Source organism: Sapajus apella, unplaced genomic scaffold (assembly GCF_009761245.1).
Source record: "Sapajus apella isolate SASKATOON/1434 unplaced genomic scaffold, GSC_monkey_1.0 scaffold81, whole genome shotgun sequence".
In the NCBI taxonomy this organism is placed as follows: Eukaryota; Metazoa; Chordata; class Mammalia; order Primates; family Cebidae; genus Sapajus; species Sapajus apella.
In genome coordinates this window covers 315,155-332,927 of record NW_022437021.1, presented here as the reverse complement: position 1 = coordinate 332,927, position 17,773 = coordinate 315,155, and the positions used below count along the sequence as shown (strand labels likewise).

Here is a 17,773-nt window from a genome sequence, read left to right as displayed (position 1 = left end):
GGCCATGCCAGGAGCAGGGAGATGGCAGCAGTGGCCTCCCAGGTGACCGCTTCTCTGTGTTATTTGCTTGCAGATCAACAAAAAACTACAGTGATTGAAAACGGGGAAATCAGGTTCAATGGAAAAGGGAAAAAGATTCGGAAGCCTCGGACCATTTATTCCAGCCTGCAGCTCCAGGCTTTAAACCATCGTTTTCAGCAGACTCAGTATCTGGCCCTTCCAGAGAGAGCCGAATTGGCAGCTTCCTTAGGACTGACACAAACACAGGTAATTCCCGAGAAGCCCGAGTATCCCTGAAATGCCGGTCCCGCTTGCAGATCGGGCAGGGAGCACATCAGGAGGAATTGTTGGCCTAGTCAACCAAGGATGGAAAGAGCTTAATGACAAATGCCTTTTGCTCCAGTTATGCACTTTCCTGGGACAACACAGTTTGGAATGAATGACCTGGTATTGAATACTGGATTGGATTTGCACATCCTCCCAACCCTCGGCGACCCCACCCCAGCCCAGAATCCATTTGTGACCAAACTCATAATTCAATTAAGTCTTATTCCAGAGCAGAACAACATGAAAGAGAACAAACATTTAGGAGAAAAAGGTGTACAGGTCAGGAGGCAGAATAAGGTTCACTTTTCTTAAGGATCCTTTTGTAGGCCCTGGGAGCTAATAAGGATTTCAACTCATTGACACAGAAAGAAAACTCGTGAAATGAACTAAGAAAAAACAAAGTAGGCATGGGTTCCAGTGAGGTTTAGTAAAGGCATCAAAGTGCAATCTGTTCATCCTAGGAGTGGCAAGGTGGGTTGTTTTCTGAAGATTTCCCTAAGCACAGTGGTTAAGTCATCTGGGTTGACAGGCTGATGTGGTCTGAGCTGCCTCCTTGGAGCACAGGACTTGGGTGTAGTGGCAGAGTTGGAGATCAAAGAGAAATGTTACCCAAATTGTAACAGGTGAAGCCACAGTTCAGTACAGTTACTGAAGTTCTCCCATCCTACTAATTTGAAAGACATAGAAGGCATTTCAGATTTCACAAGAAGGAGCATAGGTGAGTATACTAGGACACTGGTCAAAAAGCCAGGCTGCCATCACCCACAGTTTTTGTTGATTAATTTACCTGCATGGAGTATGTAGGCCTCATCTGATGTAGGTAATCGTCAGCCAGGAGACCTCAGGTTTTATGAGACTATACTAGAGACTGATTTTGTGTTGACTTAAGACAGTTGTTCCGTAAGCTCTTCTTTTCAATTTAGCCTGTTTTCTCTTTCCATATTTCCATTCATAAATATTTGGGGTTTGATATGAAGGCATTCCGGCTATTTAATGGCTTGTATGCCTCTTGAAAAAGTAGATTCCTATGGCTAGGGAATTTTAAAGGTAAAGGAAGCTGCACCATAGAATTTCCTTCTTCAAATAAAGCACATCTGAAATATTGGCCTAAATATGCTCCCAGCCCAGATTCCTGATTCACATTTTCAGAAGTCCTTTGACTTTTAGTTACTATATTCACAATCATGTGATGATTGTTGACCACAATTTGACTAGGCAACATACAAAATAGGGAATGAAGGAGCTGCAGTCCTTAATCCCTGCAAGATTATGGGAATATATTTATGTCTGAAGAAAGATGCTTCGTGTATAACCTATGGCATGTGCAATATATGCATAGATATATTCAAGGCATTTCATTATAAATGTACAGGCTTGAATCTCTTCATAGCCATTTGCTCCCTGTACATGTATAGAGAGACCAGCTTTTGGGTATTTCTATGCATGTACTAGGAGCAAATGACTATGGAAAATAGTCCTTTTACATAGACAAAATGTAAAAACACAGACTACCGGAGGAGGTGCATTCAATTGTGTAGCTTTAATTTAAAAATCCTTCTTTAGGCTTTCCACCTGGTCATCTCACTCAGTTTTTCTTATTTATACTGTTGTTTTATATCCAGGCTAGCATGTAATTCTAGAATTACAATGACTTTAGGTATCCAGGCAAGATACCTAGTAGGTTGGAGGAAGTGGGAGTGTAAGAGGCTAGGAAGAGGTGGAAGGAGGCAGGACTTGGCTTGTTGGCATTTGCAGTGGTTGTTTGTTTGCTTTTTCCTTTTAAATATTGCTTCCAAATCTCCAAGTGATGCTAGAAGCACTGGTTTGATGTTTATGGGCCTAATGATTGCTGCATTTCTTACAGGTGAAGATATGGTTTCAGAACAAACGCTCTAAGTTTAAGAAACTGCTGAAGCAGGGCAGTAATCCTCATGAGAGCGACCCCCTTCAGGGATCGGCGGCCCTGTCACCGCGCTCGCCAGCGCTGCCTCCAGTCTGGGACGTTTCTGCCTCGGCCAAGGGTGTCAGTATGCCCCCCAACAGCTACATGCCTGGCTATTCTCACTGGTACTCCTCTCCACACCAGGACACGATGCAGAGACCACAGATGATGTGAGTTGTCCAAGGGAACACCCTAGGGAAACCTCTGAACAAGGAAAGGAGAATCCGGGACCTGCTTGTATCTGCGAAAAAGAGCCGAAGGAGCAGGCTTAGAACTCACAAGTGTGGCGAGAAGCCAAATAGGCTCATATTCTCTCTCTCTCTCTCTCTCTCTCTCTCTCTCTCTCTCTCTCTCTCCCCTCCTCCTTTCTTTTCACTTCTCCTTTCTTTCTTCCATTCCTTCTTTCCTTTCCTTTTCCTTTCTACCTTTCTTTTCTTTTTTCCTTTCCACTTTTTTTCTCATTTACTCTCTCTCTTGAGCAATGTCAGTAATTGATCTTGCATGTCAGAGAGAGAAAAAGAGTATGTGTGAGAGAGAAACTGGTTTCTATGCCAGCATTCCTGAAACCCCTTACTGTAAGGATATTTGCCCTTACCCCATGGGATCCAGGCTCTGAGCTTCTTCTTCTTGGGAGTATCCATCAAAATGACTTTTTTAAAAAAGCAGATTTTCCCCCCACCAGAAGAATCTGCACAAACATGGCAGCGTTTTTACTAGTTTAATGAGTTTAAGACATTACATGATGAAAGAGAAGCATTTCGGACTCCTGCATTTTTATTTACCATTCCTAGACTGACAAGAAAAAGAAAAACTCTCACATAACAGCCCTTCTCTAAAGAAAAAGGAAAAAGTGGCTATAAGATTAGAACGTTGCTACAAAGGGAATGCTGCATGTTTTATCAAAATGCAATGACCAGGAATGATGGTTGATTAAAAAAACAAACAAAACAAAAACCACTCTTTCCCCCCCCCCCCCCCCCAAACCCTGAACTGGAATCAGGAAAGATGGAGGAAATAATCAGAATCACCATTCTATTGCTTTGACACCTTTACTAAGTGAATTGGTGGCATTCACTAAGCTAATAGGGACGTTTATATCAAGAAACATTTCTGTATATATTGTTGAATTTTAGTTGTACATATACTTTGTATGTTTTTGTCTTCTTTCATATATGGAGTAAAAGCCACAAAATGCTAAGAGTGTCTTGTATATTTCTCTCAGTGTGTGTCTCTGTCCCTCTCTTTCCTCCCTCCTCCCTTACTTCCCCTCCCCCCTTATATTTTCTATCACCCTTAAAAAAATTCTATTTCCTAATATGGGAAGTCATATATATATGTGTGTGTGTGTGTGTGTGTACACACACACACACACACACACACACACACATATGCACATATGTATATAAACATCAAGTGCCTGCAAAGATGTCAGTTTGCACTGCTAGCCTTTGTCTTAAGTACTTTAACATTAACCACAGATGCCTCTCAGCTTTCTTTACATATTATGTTTTTATTGTAGTTTCTACACATGTATCTACTTTTTAAACATTAGAATGACCTATCCTCAAGTTAACCTCTAGACATCACAGTAGTTTCTGGTGCTGAAACTGAATATTCTCCTTTCCCTTTTCCGAGCCAAAATAACACAGCCATATTTGTCTTTGTTTGGATGCAGTTTTCAAAAATACAGGAAAGAAAAAATAGAAAGTAGAGTATACAATTATGCCTACTTAATGTTTACAACCCATTGCCAGCTAGCTAGGTAGGAAAATGCACTATCCTAAATGAAATACATCCTTCCGATCTTGGGGAAAGCACAGAAATAATGAAAATGAAAAGTCCTTTCGTCATACAAGCAGGAAGCCCCATACTGCGAGAATTAATGGCTACAGACCTGGGCATCCTTCAAATTATGAACCTTGAAACCACTGAGCCATTTATCAGAAGTCAATAGAGATACTCAGAGTGCTCCATATAATGACAGCGACATACAGTCGTGCAAAAGGACAGTCACTATAATTAGACACAAAGCAAAGACTACTTACCAATATACCCGTTCCTTTTTTTGTTGAGCAACTTCCACGCTCAGTCAGTCTTCAGAATGGTTTAAAACCGATCAGTCTTGTCATTTTCTAGCATTCGCATTGTTACATTAGGAAAAATGTTTTCTTTTCTTTTTTCCCCCTTCCTACTGTGAAACTTTGGGTTCGTAGCTCCCCAGGATCAATTCTGAACAAAGCCTCCAGCTGCAGTGCCATCCAATTTGAAGCAGACATTGGGGACAATTTAAGGTTTTTATCCACAAGAAGGTTTTTTTCCATTCTCTTAAATGCAGCCATAATTAGAGTAATTTTTCATGTAGCCCGCTGATTACAGCGTTTTTACCGTCAAAGATAATTACCTGTAATTTTCTTCCACTTTTAATACTAAAAAGCCATCTTTATTTAGATTCAGGAACAGGAAAGGCGAAACAAAAGAGGGAAATTATTCTGTTATTCATACACAAATTGCAGAGACGTAGGACCTAAAATTGAAAATTAACCAAAATTATAATGCTGAAAAGAATGGAAGAGGCTGCAGAAGTACAGCTGGTAGTGGGGCTTTGCTGAATTATTCAAATTACGTTAGGGAGAAAGCTACCATACATCGAAACCAACACTAATTTTTCTTTAAAAAAATTCACCAGATACAAGCCAAACCACTGTGAGTGCATAAAATTCTGAAACCCGGCAAATGCATGTTGACATATTGGAGGTGTCACAATGCATTTGTATCGATTTCTTCATCTCTTAACAGGAGTTTAATTAAACAAGAAACTCTTCCAAGTAGTCGCTCCAGACTGCCCTTGGAACTGGGCTTTCTCTGGATCCTCTGAACCTCAAGGGTTAATATTTTCACTCTTTAGAATGTTTTGACCCTACGGTAAGCGAATTCCCCAGGGAGGGATTGGTAGGAGGGGCGTGGGCGAAAGGCATCGCCCAGTGGTGGTGCCTACTACGCCTCCCCACGTTCGAACTTCTCCAGAGGTTGCAGAGTTCGAGTTCTGGAGCCTCGTTCTGACCATATTTCCTATTTAAAAAGAGATAAAGAGGAGGAGAGAGAGAACAATAGCTGGGGGTGGGGTAGAGGAAGGAGGGGGTGAAGGGAATGATTTCTCTTCTCTTCGGCACCAATAAACATCTCATTATCTTTTGACACAACTTAGTCAAAAGGTTTCTGCCGCTGCAGAAAGGCCTTTTTGCACTGGGATGGGAAGCCAAAGATTTCTCGGGCATTTAACATCTCTAGCTGCTTACAGCATTTGCAGGGTCAGGAAACAGCGTCATCTATAGTTAGAACAGCACGGCTTCTTGCTGGAGTCTTCCTTGGTGCGTTCCTAAATCTGGGTTTTCTAGCTCCCCAGCTGGGCTCTGCGTCTCAGCCAATCACGCCCCTCCAACCCCAAGGTCACGGCGTTTGTGCTCCGCGGGCAGTAACTCCAAGATCCTCATAGCCCCTCCAACCTCCACCGCCTCCACACCCGAGATTGAGGCCGGCTATTTCTGAAACCTTCCCCCAAGTGGAGGAAAGATGTCAAAGGGGCTACACTGTCCAGAGATTCATCAGACTACACCTGCCTTTGCAAATGTCCGCATGCCTGTGATTCTAAAGGCGCACAATCGCGAGCTCCGTTTGATATCTTGTCACCTCAAAATCTAAAATCATGGCCACATGTAAAGACCTCTCTGGATTCACCTAGGATTAGCTGCGAATAATAATTTTCAAATAGGTTTTAGCTTGGAATCTCCAGCCGAGTCTCTCCACACCTTATAAAAACATGTCCTTTTCCCAGGCTTCAGTCACAAGCTGCACCAAATACATCAACATCATAGAAAGCAAGAAAGACAAACGAATACTTAAGGATTCCATTCTCACTCGAATCCTTTCACTCACCAGAACAATAACACTTTTTACTGTTAAAGGGGATAAAAGGTCAGCATTGAACAACATACAAAGCAAAGTTGTAGCCCATAATAAATTATAACAGCAACACGTATGTCTTGGAAAGTGTGAGAAGAGAAATAAGAACTGTTCCTTGAAGTATGCAAGAAATAAAAACTTACCCTCAGTGAATATCTCTTAAGCAATGATCAGGGTCTAGAAATCTATACTGAACTGAAGCACAGGAGAATATTTTTCTGAGTCTCAGGGCAGAAGCTCTTTCTCTATATTCTTGGTTGAGTGAGCACATCCAGGTGTGAAATTGTTTGCACACCCCAGCACCTCTTATATTGCCAGCAAAATTAGCTGTTATTACTGTCACTGTTTAGTGATGGTTAGCGTGGTACAAAAAAAAAAAAAAAAAAAAAAACTGCTGTAATCAAGACCTGGCGCATCTTTGCAAATTACAGATAATTGTAAACGTCCAGATTATGATAATAGCATCCTAATCCAGCCTGCAATATAATTATTACAGAGTGTTACATCTGAAACTGTCCAGTAGGGCTAATTCAGCCATTATTTAGACCCTATTTTTGCACTGCAAATGGGTTGCTGAGTTGAAAATGTACGATTGTAATTTCACAGGGCACTCAATGAGTAATGGTATAGGAAGAGGAAAATAACAAAAGTGAAATGTGAACAGTAGCGATCAAATCAAACCCTGAAGGACAAAAGACTGTTTGATTCATATGGAAAAAGAAGAGTGAGAATTAAGAAAATAGCAAATGAGTGGTCTGAAGCATTTCATGTCCAAATCTTCAATAGTGCGGGGCTGATGTGTTTGCAAGGGCTGCTGCATCTGCTGCTGCCTGGAGTCTAAAATAATTTTTCTTTTGCTTTTTTTCCCAACCCACTGTCTTTTTTCCCCCTTCTCTCGCCAGAAGTGCTTTCCTGCTTTAAAAATGTGCCCCTCCCCCAAAGCAAAGAACATTTGTCAGTTTTGCCATTGTTTCTACAAAATCTCTTCAAAGTGTGCCTGTCACTTGTTCATGAATATTTTCTTAAATAAATTTGCACTTTCTCTTGTTATCCGAGCAAAATGCCCTTGTACACTTACAAGAGTTCCTGCCCTCTGTCTTCATTCTCTTTCACCACTAAGTCATCTAGAATCCTAGAGGATATTAGCAGAAAACATATTAATTGCTGCTGATTAAATATAGCCGGCTGGGAAGCTGTCTTCTCCAGTTGGGTTAGCTATTGGTTTTAATCCTATCATTAACTTTTATTAATTAATAAATCCCCTCCATATAAAACAGTCCAGCTGCTTCCTTTGCTACATGTCGCCAACGTGTTAAAATGAGCAAGGTCAGTTTTATTAAAATATAGGAAGACCAAAGAAGGAGAGTTAGAGCAAGAGAGGGAGAAATAAAGCAAGAGAGGCTGGAGAGAGGCTGGGGGACTATGCTGGGCCCAGAGTCAAAGCGCATTAGGGGTTCAAGTTTTTGCTTCCAGAAGGACGAACCCTGCCCTGGTAGAGGGTTCTGGAGTCTAGTTCTGGTTCTTGGTGGGGACCTCCTAGTCAAAGACACCAAAAGTCCCGCATATCCCCAGGAGCTCAATTTTCTCACCAGGAACACAGAATTTCCTAGGCATCTTTTCTAACCTCCACATCAGTGTGTGTCGACTCTCCCTCCTCCCACCCCTTCACAGACCTGGGAGCTGCCCAACCAGGGACACCCTGCAGGGTGACTAGCAGGCTTCCTAGCTCTTGTGAATTTAAGGGCAATAATGAAATGTCCCCTGTTTAGTGACCCCTGTTTATAGATGAAAGTTGAGTCCATATCCTGCTCTTCCTCCGCCCCTCTCCCCCGACCTTGCAAATGGCAAGTGGCAGAAATAGTCCTGGATGACAAAAAGCTTCCATTGGCAGGTTCCTATCTTCTCGCTTATCGAGAAAAAAAAGAAGCCTTTTTAAATAAATCATAGCTTGGGAATTGTTTACCACCCTTCACCCCCACCCACTTCTTAAAAAAAAAAAATACACTAGGCTGCATATGGTGAAGATTCCACAGAGAATCCTTACCGAAACTAGGAGGGAGGGTATGTGTGTAGAGTGATGTTATGAAGCCATTTTTTTTCCTTCCTGTGGTGAAAGGTCGTAATGTGTGGTATTTCACGGTTTTATATAAATCTTGGTTTAGGATGTGGAACAGACTCAATAATACACGTGCTTTTGGCAGAGACTCCTTCGGATCCCCATAAATCAGAAGTAAATAAGAAGTCCAAGTGAACAAAAGAGCAGAAACATTTAATTGATGCAAAACAGGACTCTCATCTCCTTTAAAGAGAGATTCATGTAAATTCCCTGTTTCTATCTTCACGATTAGTCTGACCTATAAAACAGGTTATTACATTACAGCCGGCAGTCTTGGATGATTGAAAGGAAAGGCTCCCCACCCGCAACACACACACACACACACACACACACACACACACACACGCAGTACATACAATATATACTTTCTGCCCTACACCACTGAGGAATCTAAAACCTGTCAAATACAACAGAAAACGCCGGGGGTGGGGGGAAAGAGACAGGGCTGCGTAGAAAATATTTAACCAATCCCACATGTGCCACCGCTATTTGGGCTATTTTTAAGGCCCAGAGTTCGCTGCGACTGGGCTGAGGTTGAAAAAAAACAAGCACTGTGTGCAAAGACCGCGGGCAACCTGAGAGCGCGAGCCGAAGGCGAGAGCAAGCCGCAGCGCCCCCTCCCCAAGCTATGGAGCGGCGGGAGCCTCCACCAGTTACTGTTAGGGCGGGGGTGCTTAAGGGTGGAGGAGCGGGGTGACCGCTGGCGGATCCGCCGGCGTGGCGAGCTTCCCAGAGGTGCCCGAGGGCGTCTGCCCTCGGGGTGTGCCTCCGGGGAGGGCTAGAGAGCTCTAGGTTGGCAAGATCCCAGTGGCCAGTGGGAGGCGCGCGATCCAAGGGGTTGTAGGGATGGGGCGGAGAGGAGGGTTGGTTGGGTAGCCCGAAATGTCTCTCTCTCGGAGTACAGGGAAGCGCTAAGAAGGAGGATGTGGGGGCAGTGTTCCAAAAGGCGTCCCAGGCGCTTCTGGCGGGAGAGCCCAGGAGACAGCGTTGTCCAGGCTAGAGTGAGCTATAGGGCGAGCTGGGAGGAGGCGAGTGCAGCCTGGCTTTGGCGCGCTGTGGGTGACTCCCAGGACGGCGCGGCCAGGACGCCGCGAGCCGTGGGGCGTCCGGTGGGATCAAAGGAACCAGAGGAGGCCAGCGGGCGCGTCTGGGATTGTGGGATACGGGGCGGGAGAGAGAAGATTGATTTGGGCGGGGAGATCCCGGCCTGCCCTGTGTCACGGGAGGGGGTTGTGTGCGTCTGTGTCTTTGTGCGGGTCAACGCGCTCCGGCCTGAGGCCGATCCCTGGGTGGATCCGAGTGTGAGTGGACAGGATCCCGGGTGGGTGCCTCGACGGGAGGGAGAGAGAGCGAGAGAGACAGCGGAATCAAGGGCAGCGAGGTCTGCGGGTTTCTGTGTGTGTGTGTGTCTCAGGCCCTGTGGCTCAGCACTGGAGCCGCCTGGCACCCACAGGAATGCGGCTTCTCTCGGATCCCCAGGCCGCCCCTTGTCCCACAAGTAGGTGGCCGCCAGGAAAAAGGGGGGGAAAAGGGCAGAAATCCGCCTAGCCCAACACGAACTTCAAACAAAGGCCAATTTATCTGATCTCTTACAGGGGGGCCCAAGAGGCGGACTGGGCACCGGGGAATCGCGCTGGCCCTGCCTGCCTGCCCAGCCTTCCTGGGCTTTGTGAGGAGCTCTGAAGATGGGGGTGAGGTGTTGGAAGTAAGTGGTGGGGAGTGTGAAGACGCCACTGAAAAGAGCATTAATCTTGGAAAAGACTTGATTCGTCTTGGGAGCACTAGACGGAGAGCTAGGCTAGTAGGAACCGGAAAGGGAAGGCAGGAAGGGGTCGCCCAGTGCGATGCCGAGAGTGGGGCCGGCTGGTCCGGGAATATGCTGGGGAGTGGAGCACGTTTTACATTCGACGTAGGAATGAACAATGGAGAGGAAGAGAAGGTGGAAGGGAGGGCAAGGGAGAGAAACATCACATAGATATTTTTAGACTTTGCTGAGGATCTGTTATTTTTACATTCTCGGGCGCGGGACTGCAGGGAGTTAAATTCCCCTGAGAGAATCCCCAGGGTGCCAGGGAAAGCCCGCTGCAGACTGGTTTACCAGAATATTTTTGTCCACGGCTCCCAGACCAAGCTATAAAATAAAAACCACACGAGAGAAGAGGGCTTTGCGAGTGGAAGAAGTGAGGTTAGCACAAGAGAAGGAATCTTGAAACCAAGTCTGTCCGCGCGGGGATGGGCTGGGCCACCTCGCAATGAGGCTTTAGTGATCTTAACAACAAGCAGCCAGCCTCAAAGCTAGGGTTGGGGAGTGGTCATTTAAAAAGAACGTCCCTCATTCTCTAGAAGAATCCGAACCCTCCCTTACCTCAGCCCGGCTGCGCCCGGTCTTGTGGTTGTTGAAGTGATGCCCCTTCTTTTCCACCAGTAATGGGGCTGAGGAGATGATAGGGACAGATGGAAAAATATCTGCCCTCTTTGTGTGCAGAAAGGAAATATTATGTTCCAACCACTTTCTTGCCACTCTCAGGCAGCCAGTAGGTGAGAAATATTGAAGGTGTGCAGTGGGTGCACCCCAATCCCCAAACTTCCCGAACACGCATCCCTTGTCAGGGAAAGGCGTCCGCACAGGGGAAAGCCAGGCGCTGGCACATCGTGGGTGCGGGTTTCTCCCAGTCGGAGTTGCCAGAAATAAAGCGCTAGCTCTCGGTGCAATAGAAACTCCCGAAATCCTTACAAGCAAAGAAAGAAAAGCAGGAAGTGGGTATCTTCATCTCTTTCCCAATCCTCCTATTCTCTGTGAGTGCAGAAAACAAAATGGGTCACCATTTGGCTCCCCCCCCACCCCGAAAGCCTTCCTACTGCGCTCTTTTTCTGTCACCCAGGGGTCCTTCCGAGAAAGTACGGCTGGAGAGAAATGGGGGGAGGGAAATATTGAGTCTCGGCCGCTCTGGAGTTGAGGGTGCGGGAGGAGGAGGGGTTCACAGGCCAGGCCGCCCGGCTTTGTGCTGCCTCGGAGCCAGGCAGAAGAGTAGGTCTAAAGAACTGTCAAAATATTGATTCCTCCAAGAGGCAAGCTGTTCCACACTGGCGGGCCTGGTAACTATTCTAGAAAAAAAGTAAAGGAGAAGAGAACGAAAAAAAAAAATCCAAGAGATGGAAAGGAGGTAGGGAGAGAAGAGGAGGAGAGGCAGAAAGGGAGGAAGAAAGGGAGGTGGGGAGGGAGAGAGAGAGAGAAAGAAAGAGAGATAAGGTAAATTCCCCTCAGGGCACATAGCGTGCCTTTTCAGGTCTAGTCTCCCAACTCTGGAAAAGCCTTCTCAGAAATCCTCACTGACAGGATATAATTTCTAATACTCTAATCTACTCCTACTTTAAGCCTCTTTTGTCATTTATTGCTGCTGACTTCCTAGCTGTAAAATATTTCACATGCATCTTGTAATTTCCAAAGCAACATTTTCCTTGGTATCCTAAGGAAATAGAGTCAGGCCCATTGAAGGACAGCCAGCCAGAAAGACACCTACAGTTCAGGCCTGGGGCTACAGCTTTGGGTGCAGTGCGTAGCTCTGGTCATACTGTTGATATCTACATGCAAGAGTGCACGAAGAAGGAAGGGACACAGCACACCGCAGCAAGTCCTTCCTCTCTGTCCCAAAGAAGTCTTTCCAAAGGAGAAATCTTCCCAAACAGATTCCATTTTCCATAATTTAGAACCTGTTTGGCCACTGTTTTATGTAAAAGCAAAGCAGAGGAAGCCCCTTTCTGAAAAAAACAGAGTGGTAAAGAGAATGGAGGGGAGGGAAATATTAAGAATATTATCTCGCACAAAATGAAATCAATACAGCACCACAATGCTTTCATTTCTTCCTTTCCCCAACCCTGAAGTTCCCTCTTCACAATCTCTGCAATGTTTTAATCTCCCTAAAAATGATGACACATTTATAATCTTACTCCAAAAAGTCCAAGGCTCTATCATTTGCCATGCTCCAAACATTTTAGATTTTTTAGAAATGTAATAGGTGTGAGGGGAGATTTCTTTTTTTTTTTCTTTTCGTTTTCTCATCTCAGGAAACTCCCTTTGAAGGTTAATTTGTCTAATTGCTCTGGCACTACACAGAGGCTGATGGGTGGGGGCACTTCTCCAAGATAATTGCTTTGAGCTTAGAATTCAGAGGGGTTATTGAAGGATTTCTGTTGCCTTCTAATTCACATACAGGGTGAGAGGGATGTATTTTTATTTCAGCATTACTTTCTACCTGAAACAATTTGGAGTTAAATTTATCTAAATGTTTTTGTGGCTAGGCAAAAAACAAAACAAAACACCTAAATATATAATATGGCAGTACTATAAACCTGCTATATATATGCATGCACACACACACACACATACAGCATCGAAGATATACACATATACAGTCTGCATGCATGCAGCCCCGACTTCTGTTTTTCTGTTTTGCCTTTTGGATATCTGCAGAACTTGTCCTTCTTTAGTTGCCTTCAATAAAACTTCACTAGCCGGTTATCAGAGGGGCAAAATGAAGTATTTTTCAGAAACATTCCGCTTTCATGGCCGAAATAATTTTATTTATCCAGAATATACAGTTTAATTCCTCTATCTACACTTATTTACATGGCTAAAATAACATTGAAAAAAGTCTTTTGCAAAGTTGAGGTCATAGATTTCAAGGCACCATTGAAAGTGTCCACAGTTGCGCAAAAAAAGGTCCTCTGTAAAAAAAAAAGGGGTGGGGGTCCTTTGAAATGCAATAACTTACATGCAAAAAAAGCTTTACACATGAATCTTTTTTCGGTTTTCCGAACTTCCCATTTGAATTCCTTTCTTTATGATTTTCTAAAACAGCAAAACACAGTAGTCCCAAAAAAGAGAGTAAAAGAGAGCAGCCCATCTAATAGAGTGTCCCGGAGGCCAGCGCCAGCGGGTGCTGTAAGGAGCCGGGCGGCGGCAGGTGGGAATTGATTGAGCTGGCTGCGCTTGTGTACCAGGATGCAGAGTTCTCCAGGTAGCTGGACGCAGGGGACTGGTTGGAGGTCGGAGGGTGGGCATGAGGGTGGTGGCTGAGCGAGCGGGAAGAGCCCTGGGGCTCCCACACTGCTGGAGACTGCGGCGAGTTACACGCCATTGGGTCGCTGGAGCTGGGACTGTGCTCCGGGGGCATCTCCCCGTTTTTCATGATCTTCTTAATCTTGGATCTTTTGTTCTGAAACCAGATTTTCACCTGAGTTGGAGAACAAAGGTACACGTTACCGGGACACTCAGAGGTTGCCCGCGCCTTCCCCGGGGCGGCGACTGGAGGCATCTTCGGGCCCTTGGGCCGCCCAGCCCTGCCAGTCGTCTCCCCTCAGTTTGCGGCCTACGGCCAAGAAGCTACGACTGAGGCAAACGGTGACTGAGGCAGAGGGCGCCCTGGCCGGATCGGTGCGTCCCGGCTCAGGGAGGCCACGACCCCAAGGCTTGTCTTTTGTTTGGGCTGGGGGTGGGGGACGCGAGGGCGGCGAGTGTGCGCCCGAGTGTCAGCGGCGGCGGCGCGCTAGTGTAAGCCTGCGCGGGACGCGCCGAACGCGGCGAAGCTCTCCAAAACAATCGCGGGATCCCAGAGGGAAAGGGGCGTGGGGCCGGCTACACGCGCTTGTGATGAGGAAAAGGAGCGAGCTCCCAACCTCGTGTCCTACTCCCTTCACTCCCTCTGCAGCTCAGAGACGCCAGAATCTGACTGCAGCTCTTAACCGCGACTCGAACATTCTTTAAGCTTCCGTAGACCCCAGCTGGGTTGGAGTAAAGGGAATGGACAACCCAGGAAAGACTGCCCCCCCGCCCCCATACAATAGCCCCCCCCCCCCCCCCCCCCCGCAGCCTTGTGACCTTCAGCCGGCCACGGCCTGAAGCTCCCATAAGCTCAGGGCACGACCCTTCAGCTTTTCCGCTACAGGCGGCGTTCTCAGCTGTTTCTTAGTCTAAGACCACCGCGATGGCCCCAGGCCCTGCTCACCCCGAGGAAGATTTACATTGTTAAGAAAACCAGATAGTTTCTCCGGGCTGCAAGGCCGTCTTAGAAATAACCCTCCGTTTGCTTTCAGCCCGAGAAATTGGTCCCTGAGCTCCGGAAGCCCGATGCTAGGGGCCCCGGGGGCGCGGTTAGGGGGAGGTATCTCCAGGCCCATGATGAATCCTACCCCCACCATCTCAAGGCCTGATTCACGGAGGGAAAAGCACAGGGGCTGGTGTCTGTGTCTGCCTGTTAGTTTCTCATGGGTACTGTCCAAACGGTTCCAGTCCCCGAGACTGAACCACGCGACCCAACCAGACCTGCAGCTCAAGCAGATCTACTGCATGGCAGCGGCTTTACCTGTGTTTGTGTCAATCCCAGCGAGGCGGCCAGCTCGGCGCGTTCCGGCAAGGCGAGGTACTGAGTCTTCTGAAACCTTCTCTGTAACGCGGCCAGCTGAAAGCTGGAATAAATAGTCCTGGGTTTACGAACTTTCTTTGGTTTGCCATTCACCATTCTCACCTCAGGCTCGGCCACTTCTTTCTCTAAATAATCAAAACAGACTCAGTTAAAGCTTGTCACCAGACAATGCCCCTTTTGCGGAAGGGCCTCAAATAGAGTCCTTGCGTTTCTTACCACGCAGTCTTCACTCTTTTCCCATATCACCAACACCTTGGCTTTTCAAGACCCGGATAAAAATGCTCCTCCCCCAAATATGGAAAAGCGGGGTAGTCTGACTAATTCCTATTCTGTTCATTCAGATAAGTTTGTGCAAAGCCCTTCCTACAGTACAGCTTTCCCCTTGGCATCTGGGACTCAGCTCTTGCGGTGGTTCCTCCTTCTCCCGGACTGGTCTTTATGCCCACCCGGTGCTCCCCCGCGTTTCGGAGACAAGAACACCAACCCCTCTCGGGGCTTCAAGCAGGAGCCCCCCGGCCGTGACCCGGCTACTGTCGGCGTCTGTTCGGGCGCCCTCAGAAGCCAGACGCTTGGGCAGGGAAGACGCTAACCTAGGTCTCCAAAGTTCAAAGACCCACAAACAAACTATGCTCCTTTACTTCAGCAGTGAGCGGTCGGGGCCGCGGCAGACAGAGGGCTGATTATGCAGCCCCCATAATCTCACTGCAGATCTGCGAGGGCACAGATGTGTCTGGTTTCTTTTACAAATACACTTAATATGTTCTTGGCTAAAAAAAAAAAATCTTCCACTTATGCACAAAATACAGAGAGAGTGAAAGAAACGAAGACACCTCAACCCGGGGCTCTGTTTTAAATTTCAGCACGAGTCACACATGGAGAAGGAACCGGTGGTGGGGTGGTTTCGTAGGAAAGGGGAGGCAGGTCAGGACGAAATTCTCACTGTCCTGAGTATGGGGTTGGGGGGATGCAGGGTGGGGGGCGGATTCCCAAAAGCGTGTTGTACAAACGTGCCCTGGGGCTACAAGTCCCCTTCCTCAAAAGTACCACCCCTCTGGAACTGGCGGAGAACCACTCCGGTGTGTGTGTGTGTGTGTGTGTGTATGTGTGTGTGTGTGAGTTCCAGGGAGAAGGGTGGAGGTTGAGGGCTGTGGTGTCAATTCTGCCAGAGTAGGGGATGCTAATATTAGCAGGATTATTAATGTGCTGGTGGGAAGAGATCAAACCTGACCAGTAAAACTTCTCCACCGAGACCTCATGCCCCTCTCTTAACGCCCAAGCTCACTAACTCTCTTAAACCCTAAGTTAGTTTCAAGGGGGACGAAAAAGGAGGAGGGAAAGACAAATTTTGGGCACCTATGGAGAGAGAGAGAAAAAAAAAAAAGCCCTCCTACAACGTGACCCGTCAGCAACCTTCCTCCACCTTCAAATGGCTTTTTGTTTTTGGAAATGCCTGGATAAACCGCAAAGCTCTCGGCGCGCTCTTCTCTGGCTGTCTATAACTTCCTAACCCCCCACCCCCATCCAGCGTGCTCAGGGCACCCGCACCGTGCTAGCCTGTGGCGACTCCCAGACTAATCCTGACGGAGTCTCTAAGGCAGCCTTCTACTCCCACTCACACCAACCCAGCACGCTTACCAAAATTCCCAACAACTAACCTCCACTTTATTACGCAAACGCCAGGGGCTGCTTGATTCTTTCTTCTCTCCACCCCTATCCCCTTTCCAGCCCACTCGGCTTCCTGGCCGGGCAAGCTGGGAATCCAGCGACTGAGGGCTTTGGAAGCTGCCGGAGGGGAGGGTGCTAGTTCGAACCCCCGCAGGGCTCTCCTACTAAGAATCCCTAAAATGCTAGCCGGAGAAAAACTCTCTTTGCCGAAGGGTCTGGGTCCTCCTCCCTTCTGCCTCGTGCACCCCACTGCAGTGAACCGCTGTGGCCCCCAATCTACCACCCCCAGCGTTCTAGTCCCCTGGAATCTGCCCAGCCTGCCCCCGGTCCCCATACCTGGCTGGTTGGTGGCGCTTGGGACGCGGTTGTAGCCGCCGCCGTACGGGTGGTAGGAGCTGGCGTAGCTATAGTCGGCATAAGCTTTGGCTGGGTAGCTCCCGGCGGAGCCGTTCACGCCGTGATACTGATATTGGTAAGGGTTGAGCGCTTTGCCATAGGAAGCCGAGGTAGGAGAGCAGTAGCCGTGCGGGGCTCCCCCCGTAGGACTGTAGTAGTCAGAATCGGTAGCTGATGACTCGGGCAAAGTTGGCGATTCCTGAGACGGATGGTGCATAGCTGCGGACGTCTGAAACGGAGCTTGGAAGTCGCCGGATCGGATGCTGGGGACCCTTCTGTCAAACACTCCTGTCATCGCTCACTGGCGGCGGCAGCGACTGTCCTTGCTGTTGTGGCGGCGGCGGCTGCCGGAGTTGGCTGTGGGGCTTCTCTGGTCTAAGCAGACATGGCTGTGGGAGCGAGGGAGGAGGAGGAAGAGGAGGAGGAAAGAAGGAGGAGGCGACGGCCGCGGCGAGGAGGAGGCTGGGAGTCGTGGAGTCTCTGTCTCCGGCCGGCTGACTGCTGGCTGAGGCGCAGCACAGCCTTGGTTAAATCCTTAATTGCGCGCTTACGCACAGCGGGGTGGATCTGGTTCCATTGGCCAGGGCCTCGGGAGCAGCAGTAACACCCTAACTCGTCCAACTAGTTTTAGCACAACAAAGCATTGCTTAAAAAGGGTGGGGGTACGGAGGGGGTGTGTGTGTTTGTGTGTGTGTGCGCGCGCCCGTGTGTGTGTTTTTCCTTTTTGGGGGTGGGGGGTGGTGGAGAGAAGTCTCAGTAAATCTGTTTTTAGTAAATTCCAAAGACGTCGTAGAAGCCCCAGCACAAGCTCTGTGATGTCTGGTAACAATGTGTTCCAATCAGAAGCCTCAAAAGTGCACATGTTTTGGGAATGAAGTGGGCAACCATCTTTCCTTGCTCCCCACTACCCCGCCCCCGTGTGCTGCACCATAGGCTAGTGTAGAA

At 47.7% G+C, this 17,773-nt stretch overlaps 2 protein-coding genes and 1 long non-coding RNA gene across 3 annotated transcripts in view; 1 reads left to right on the top strand and 2 right to left on the bottom strand.

Annotated features, from left to right (window-relative positions):
• DLX6 (distal-less homeobox 6) overlaps nucleotides 1-3,467 on the top strand; it is a 5,499-nt gene extending 2,032 nt beyond the window's left edge. Inside the window, exons 2-3 of the mRNA XM_032252882.1 lie at nucleotides 74-267; nucleotides 2,192-3,467. Coding sequence (XP_032108773.1) covers nucleotides 74-267; nucleotides 2,192-2,443 — 446 coding nt within the window. The 3' untranslated portion in view covers nucleotides 2,444-3,467. The remainder of the gene's footprint in view (nucleotides 1-73; nucleotides 268-2,191) is intronic.
• LOC116533249 overlaps nucleotides 1-4,780 on the bottom strand; it is a 46,377-nt gene extending 41,597 nt beyond the window's left edge. The window contains exon 1 of the long non-coding RNA XR_004261171.1: nucleotides 4,315-4,780. This is a non-coding gene — a long non-coding RNA (uncharacterized LOC116533249). The remainder of the gene's footprint in view (nucleotides 1-4,314) is intronic.
• Nucleotides 4,781-12,904: 8,124 nt separating this feature from the next.
• On the bottom strand, nucleotides 12,905-17,450 carry DLX5 (distal-less homeobox 5). Its single transcript, XM_032252881.1, has 3 exons — nucleotides 16,769-17,450; nucleotides 14,708-14,892; nucleotides 12,905-13,579 (listed from the first exon to the last, which is right to left on the bottom strand). Exons 1-3 carry the CDS (start codon nucleotides 17,121-17,123, stop codon nucleotides 13,250-13,252), a joined length of 870 nt encoding a protein of 289 aa, XP_032108772.1. The 5' UTR covers nucleotides 17,124-17,450; the 3' UTR covers nucleotides 12,905-13,249.
• Nucleotides 17,451-17,773: the final 323 nt, after the last annotated feature.

Bases quoted from the DNA above. Each gene is read 5' to 3' on its own strand.
- DLX5 (XM_032252881.1), bottom strand. From the start codon at position 17,123: ATGACAGGAGTGTTTGACAGAAGGGTCCCCAGCATCCGATCCGGCGAC. The intron at 14,893-16,768 runs GTATGGGGACCG...TTGATTATTTAG, and splicing joins AAGCGCCACCAACCAGCCAG to AGAAAGAAGTGGCCGAGCCT. The intron at 13,580-14,707 runs GTAAAGCCGCTG...TCTCCAACTCAG, and splicing joins TGGGATTGACACAAACACAG to GTGAAAATCTGGTTTCAGAA.